The following is a 7,518-nucleotide window of genomic DNA, read 5'->3' as shown; positions in this document are numbered from 1 at the left end:
GAGTCACCTCAGTTGTTTGGGACTAAACAGAAAAACCTGTTGACTTGATCTTTGTAAAAGTATTTTCTTTCAGAAATAAACAGGAAGTTGGTTCCTTCATCAACGTTTCATTTATTATGAAACAACCTTCTGCTTTGGAATGACCTCCCTCCCTTTTTCTCTCTAATCAGACCAGTAGTTGGTCCAGGTTTATTTGCCGCCTGTTGCCAGGGGCGACAGGATTGCACACAGCCATCTTTATCGGCTAGTCTGGTCTGGATTGTCATGGAGGAAACCACAGGTCTCCGTGTGTTGAGTGGGAGACACGGACACAGTGGACCACAGGAAGTCCTCAATGGTGACTGGACCGGCTTTGTGGAACTCCAGCACGGCAGGAAGGTCTATCTCTCTAGAGGCTCAATAGGTCTGTACTTGTGTTCTTGTCTGTACTTGTGTTCTTGTCTGTACTTGTGTTCTTGTCTGTACTTGTGTTCTTGTCTGTACTTGTGTTCTTGTCTGGACTTGTGTTCTTGTCTGGACTTGTGTTCTTGTCTGGACTTGTGAAACGTCATCAGTCGCAGCCCAAGTACTGTTCCAATTCAAAGTCCGCATCAAGCCAAGTCCAGTCCAAATGCCAGGATGTGGACTTGCTCCGCCCATTTGCTGGAGGATGCATGGGTGGTGACTTGTGTGGACTTGGGACAGACAAGTATCCCACAATGCATTTGGCACCAAGCAGTTCTCATGGTTATGGCGGAGAGGAGTCTGTACTCCCCAGTCCAACTTGCCAAGTCGGAACTACCAAGTCCGCATGTCTGGACTTCACGTACTTGGTATTGAGAAACGACCGGTGTCTCCAGATAATAAGACATCAAAACAAACATGGCTGCCGTGCAGCTCGCTACATTCTCCACTGTTCAGACTCATGAGCCGCTTCTCCATTTCACAAGTCCACACTCGTCCACTTCCTGCTTCCTTTGGTGTCGTGCAGGCGTACGATCTCATTGGCTGCTGAAAGTTCCTGTTGTGACGTGAGGCTTTGACTCGCTCACACCAAAGTATTTTGAAAAGACGACGGGGATCGTACACACACACACACACACACACACACACACACACACACACACGGACCCACACCAGACTACCCAGGAATACCCTGGACCACCCCCGACTACCACGACTCACCCTGATTTCAAATCATTGCCAAATCAGCCTTGAAAATCATGTCATGTGGCCCTAGCTTTAGGGTTGGTTAAAGGGTTGTTGGCTGGTTGGACTTCCTGAGGATTCACTCTATCAGCGCCAAACAGGACGCCCAAACAGGACGCCCAAACAGGACGCCCAAACAGGACGCCCAAACAGGACGCCCAAACAGGACGCCCAAACAGGACGCCCAAACAGGACGCCCAGCGGAGTGTTGGTGCAGACAAGCTCCTGGAACCTCACAAGCCAAAGATGACGTCACTACCAACAGGGATTCCAGTACCGAGCGTCACAGATCTACTGGCCTTCCAAACAGGAGCTGGCCTCCATCCTGCTGAGGTCATTGTTGTGTAACTTGTGTAATGAGAGGATTTTGGATGACCTCCACATCACAAAGTGAAGTAGGAGTCCTGAGCCACCAAGAAGCTGCCAGGAGGCTTAAGAGAGAGAACAGAACAGCAGAAGGTCCGGGCCCGGCAGATGATCCTGATACAGCTACAGGGACAGGGAACATCCAGAGGTTTCACCAGGAGCCGGTCTGGTTGAACCTCTGGTCCTGGATCCGTGGGGACTCTATGCAGATGTGGACATGGACGCAGGACAGATCTGTGGTGACTGATAAGCCTCTGACCCCCCCTGGACTGGTCCTGGTGCTGGACTCTCTACTGTGTGTGTGTGTGTGTGTGTGTGTGTGTGTGTGTGTGTGTGTGTTACCTGCTCCCCCTGCAGCGTGTGCTGGATGTGGAGGTTCCCGTTGTTCTTCAGGGTGAAGGTGATCACCTTCCCTGTGTGGTTGAACCTGGGAGCTCCAGCGACGTGCAGCTGCTTGTTCCGGGCCGTCACCATGGAGCTCACAGCGTAACCTAGCAACCAGTCCCCTGTCAGAGTCTGAAGGTCTGGCACACATGCTACAGCAACTATCCATTCCTCCAACCATGTATCTCTCCATCCCTCTACCCATTCATTTAGCCATCCCTTCATCCATTTATACATCATCCCTCCATCCATTTATCCATTATCCCTCCCTCCATTGATCCCTCCATCCATCCACCCCCATCCTCCTCTCACCCAGATAGGCAGCATGGTTCTTCAGTTCCTCTGGGAATTCTTCCTGGTAGGAGGATTTGGGAGGGACGATCTTCCCGTATCGAGTTTCCTTCAGCACGGCTCCGTTCCAGTTGTAGGCGCCGACGGCTCCAACCAGAACACCGTCCTGACGTAGTAAAGTGTCTCGGTGGGGAGACACGCATGAGAATCAGGAAGAGATAAAGGACAAGAACTCTGTTTCCCTTCATCCTGCTTCTCTCTCTGATGTCAACAGGGGTAGAGAGGAGGGTGTAGACAGATGGAGGCGTGGAGGGAGCTCAGGGTAAATGTATTTTCTGATTTCTCCGTCAGGTGTGTCGTGTTTCCCCAGAAATATTCCTGCTCTGAGCTGCAGGGAAACACGGAACTCCTCCAGGTTGAAGGTGAATCTTCTACATCCTTCTCTGTCGACACACCTGGTGATGTCATCACATTCACCAGGTGTGTTCAGTGGGCGTGGCTCCAGGCTCAGGTTAGCTGAACAACATTCAACTGGCTTCACTGTTCCTATTTGAATCAAAGTGCACGACTGGCTTCATGGAGCTGTTGACCCCTGACCTCCTTCCTTTTGGTTGAGCGTAAAGAGGGCGTGGCAGGAAGGGTCGTGACATCATCATCATCATCATCATCATCATCATCATCATCATCATCATCATCACACTGAAGGGTAAACAGTGTAGACTCACCTGCACGATGTGTGAGGAGAATCCAGCCTGAGCCATCTGCAGCCCAAACCCCCGACCCTGGGAGCTGGTTCCTAGACACAACACAACAACACATCACAACATGACATCACCACAACAACACATCACAACATGACATCACCACAACAACACATCACAACATGACATCAGCACAACATGACAACACGACAACACCACAACACGACAACACGACAACACAACAACACAACACATCACAACATGACATCACCACAACAACACATCACAACATGACATCACCACAACAACACATCACAACATGACATCACCACAACAACACATCACAATATGACATCACCACAACAACACATCACAACATGACAACACCACAACACCACAACACAACAACACAACACATCACAATATGACATCACCACAACACCACAACAAAACAACACAACAACACATCACAACATGACATCACCACAACAACACATCACAACATGACATCACCACAACACAACAAAACAACACAACACAACACAACAACACATCACAACATGACATCACCACAACAACACAACATGACACCACAACATCACAGCAACACATCACAATACATAACATCAATATAACACTAGGAACACAACAACACAACAACAACAAAATACACAACATCAATATAACACATCACAACACAATACATAACATCAATATAACACTACAACACAACAACACAACAACACAACATCAATATAACACAACACAACACAACACAGAAGAGGTTTGTCTCTGCTGGACTCTGCAGGTCCATGGGAAAGTGTCCACAGCATCATGGAGACATCAGTTAGCGCAAGACCTTCCAGGGAGAAGATCCTCTCTCCCAGAGCGTCCACGATGTCCTTCAGACCGGACTCGTCCGTCACGTTGAAGAAGTGCTGCTCGTCTGGGTCGCTGGCGATGAACTTGATCTCCTTCAGGAAAGATTCTGGGTTGATCCCACGACGGCTGTAGTAGCCCAGGACCTGCACAGTCACGGCAAGAGACTCAACCAAAGATCTGCAGATTCTGATGTGGGTGGATCTAAATGATAGACTGTGGCCACGGTGGTGTCTTGACTTTTTAACATGTGAAATGCAAAGAGTTGAAACCATCTTCAAGACACTGACACATGAAGATTTTCAGCTTCCAGACCACAGCGAGTTGCCAGCGAGCTGCATGGTGCTGCTGGAAGACAGGGTGTATGGCGTGGAGGAAGTGACTCACAGCGATGGCGTACATGGTGATGTTGTCCATCCTGCTGCGCTCCACGACCTGCGCCAGGTCAGGGCTGTCATGTGACTCTCCGTCCGTGATTACAATCATCACCTTCCTGGCTCCAGGACGTCCCCCGCGCTGGAACGCTTCCTGGCTACACAGGACACACTGCTCACCTAAAGACCCGAAACCCTGAAGATCTGAGACCCTGAAACCCTACAGATCCACAGTGGAGTCTGAAACTTCAGGAGCAGGAAGGTGATTACAGGTGGAGAACATAATGTATGGTGAGATCAAGGTGGTAAGGTTCAGATCCACCGTGTTCTCAAACGGTTGTTACATTGATTCTCAAAAACCTAAATTTGTCAGAAAGTTGACGTGTGGACTGTCATACCGTGCCACCTTGATGCCTAAAGCCGTCCGCGTCTCTTCCCCTCCTCTCTGCTCCATGCTGCTGGCGGCCTCCACCACCTCCTCCACGCTCTGGTGGTCACTTAGCGAGAACTCATGCACCACCCGAGAGCCGTACTGCACCAGCCCCACCTGAGGGAACACCATCCATGCCAGTAAGCCACCTACTGGTACCGCTAGCAGCGACAGGGGAAAAGCACTGGGAGCTGCTCTGGAGCAGTTGATAAAAATGTGTCCTGATGCCTTTCTAAACAGCACTACGGCAGATGATTTGATCAGGACATTTAAAGCTCTCCTGTGCACCTTCCAAAAGGACATGCGCTTCTTCATTCTCATGGTGAGAAGATCTCTTACCTGAGTCTGACCCGGACTCATATTGAACTTCTGCAGGATGTTAATGAGGAAGTTCTGGACCTCGTACCAGGGGTAGATGGAGTTAGAACCATCTAGAACAATCACTATGTCCATGAAGGTCTCACATCCTGAGCACAAGAAAATCACATCAATCAGTGGCTGGATTGAACCTAGACTTACCAAGATATATTTGATTTGGTTAGATAATTTGACACTATATTAAATTACTCTGCAGGGCTGGTGCGATGGTGTTGGAGAACCTGAAGTTGCGGCTGATCCTGGAGCAGATGCCGGTGCTGTAGAAGGAACCTCCACACTCGTGGGACCAGAGAGGTCCACAGGTCTGAGGAGACAAAGCATCATCACCTCCACTGAGAACAATTCAGATTTACGAAACTCATACCTGTCAACTCTTCAAACATCTTAGCTTCACCAAAGAACATGAATTTGCAATGTTGCGAAGATATTTCCCGACAAGCTCCCCCAGATAAAGTCAGATACTTGACTTTAAATTCCCCACATTTATTGAAACCTTTCTGCTCTGGGTGGTGTCAGAGTCACTCAGGAGACTCACCAGGAAGCTTCCGTCTTTAGGGTTGGAGGCGAGCGTCATTCCCAGCCTCATCTGGTCCTTGTGCTCGGACACACTGTCCAAAGATAACTTCCCTGATAAACGTTCATTTAAAACCAATTTTACAATGATGTCAAATAACTCATTTTGTAATGGATGGTACTTTAAAAAGACTTGCTCCACCCTTATAAATGACACTTTAAACTGTTTCATATCACATTGTAAAGTTATTCTGCAGTCTAATGATGGAGGCTTTAGCGGGTTAGAGTTAGAATCAGGGTGAGGGTTGGGCTTGACCCTAACCCTTCAGCGTCGTACCCAGGTGTAGTCTGGAGCAGTTCCCTCCAGCCCTGTCGTCCAGAGGACATCTGTACACGTCGCCCGTCTGCTGGTTATCGCTGAACTCAAAGGGAGCTCCAACCAGGAGCCTGCGAGCACGGAGCAGAGTCAGTGGATTAGCATCGCAGCCTGAGACTAAGATCTTTGCGTCCCAGTGGTTCCAGCTGCTGAAACCCTCGGTGTTGACGACGTTCAAACTGTTTGCTTCGGGGCCCACAGGATTATTCCCGCTAAGTGGATTAAACGGCCTCCTGCAGCTGGAGGTCTGGAGGTCTGGAGTTCTGGGAAGATGCCTGAGTCACATTCCGGCAGAGATGCCAGAGTTCAGTCGTAACCGTCAATCTGCTAATGCGCCTCCCGTCCACATCAAAGGCGTAGTACATCGTACTACAAACCACATCCCAAACCTCCACCCACAGCACACTCCCAGTCTGAACGTCCCCAGACAGCAGCCTGCAGCGCTGAGGGTCCCAGAAGGCGGAGCAGGACCAGAACCAGCAGGAGCCGTCTGGGAGCTGAACACAGAAAGTGACCGACTCGACGTGCTCTGCGTGAGCTCCAAAAGGCCTTGACATGACAACAAGACCTTGACGCGTCGCAGTCATTCCTGCTCAGGGATTTTCAATCATTATTTCTCTAGAACTACCGGTCTCCAAGTCTCCCGGTCCACCTCCGTAAAGGGTTAGGGTCTCAGCGACCGAACTGATTGAACGGCTCCAACCTTCGCTTCTTCCCGTCGGAGCAGCGGCTCGACCTCCCTCCGGCTCCTGTCGGGGTCGATAAACTGGTTAAAGCAGCTCTGAAATCTCAGAGCGTTGGGAAGTTGAAAGAGCTGCTTCCTGTCCAAAAAGCCCCCAAAGTCCTGTCACGTGACCCCAGAAGCAGAGCGTCCATAGCCACATGGAGGTGATGCGCTGACATTTTGAAATATCTTAACTTACTCCTTGTTTTCCATACTATACGGTTTCAGTTGGATGGTGTGTGTGTGTGTGTGTGTGTGTGTGTGTGTGTGTGTTGGGAATGCACTAACGTGTCCCAGATGCTCCTGCCCATTAAAGCTCGTACAGTAGCTTCATAGAAAACATGTGAAGACTGTCTGGAATCTGAGGACGTGATGTTGTCTTTTAGGAAGAAAACAACTGCAACACACACACACACACAGCGGTAGTACACATGGACAGGACGGCCTTGTACCTGGTCTGACCGGGATCGACGCAGGCCAACTGGTCTGACCTCTGACCCCCCACACGACGGATGATGGAGGAGCGACAGGAATTTAAGGAAATAATTGTTGATCACGTAGATTATGATTCCAAATGGCTGCTAAACATCTCATCTCCCTCCCTCTCCCTCCCTCCCTCCCTCCTCCCTCTCTCTGACAGAACAGAGTGATGTTCTTCCCAGAGGGAGCTCAGGGAGTTCCAGACCACAGCACATAGTTTCCAGGACGTTCCGAGGGCCCCGGGTCACGAGACAAAAGCAAATAGTTTCCACTTGTTTACCTGCGAGCTGCAACCTAGACAGGCGGTGAGACAGGCAGCAAGACAGACAGAGTGACAGACAAAGTGACAGGCAGCAAGACAGACAGAGCGACAGGCAGTGAGATGGACAAAGTGACAAGCAGCAAGACAGGCAGCAAGACAGGCAGGTCAACTC

General features: G+C 49.9%; 1 protein-coding gene across 1 annotated transcript in view; it reads right to left on the bottom strand.

Annotated features, from left to right (window-relative positions):
• itga11b (integrin, alpha 11b) overlaps positions 1 to 7,518 on the bottom strand; it is a 33,284-nt gene that overhangs the window by 16,625 nt on the left and 9,141 nt on the right. Inside the window, exons 3-12 of the mRNA XM_080002272.1 lie at positions 5,842 to 5,951; positions 5,527 to 5,618; positions 5,181 to 5,295; positions 4,953 to 5,080; positions 4,582 to 4,730; positions 4,197 to 4,341; positions 3,790 to 3,955; positions 2,955 to 3,025; positions 2,251 to 2,395; positions 1,897 to 2,045 (exon numbers count right to left, since the gene is read on the bottom strand). Of these exons, the coding sequence (XP_079858398.1) occupies positions 1,897 to 2,045; positions 2,251 to 2,395; positions 2,955 to 3,025; positions 3,790 to 3,955; positions 4,197 to 4,341; positions 4,582 to 4,730; positions 4,953 to 5,080; positions 5,181 to 5,295; positions 5,527 to 5,618; positions 5,842 to 5,951 (1,270 nt within the window). The remainder of the gene's footprint in view (positions 1 to 1,896; positions 2,046 to 2,250; positions 2,396 to 2,954; positions 3,026 to 3,789; positions 3,956 to 4,196; positions 4,342 to 4,581; positions 4,731 to 4,952; positions 5,081 to 5,180; positions 5,296 to 5,526; positions 5,619 to 5,841; positions 5,952 to 7,518) is intronic.

The sequence above is a fragment of the Zeus faber genome (genome assembly GCF_960531495.2).
Source record: "Zeus faber genome assembly, chromosome: 6".
NCBI lineage: Eukaryota > Metazoa > Chordata > Actinopteri > Zeiformes > Zeidae > Zeus > Zeus faber.
The sequence above is the reverse complement of the archived record's forward strand: the minus strand, read 5'-3'. Positions and strand labels throughout refer to the sequence as shown.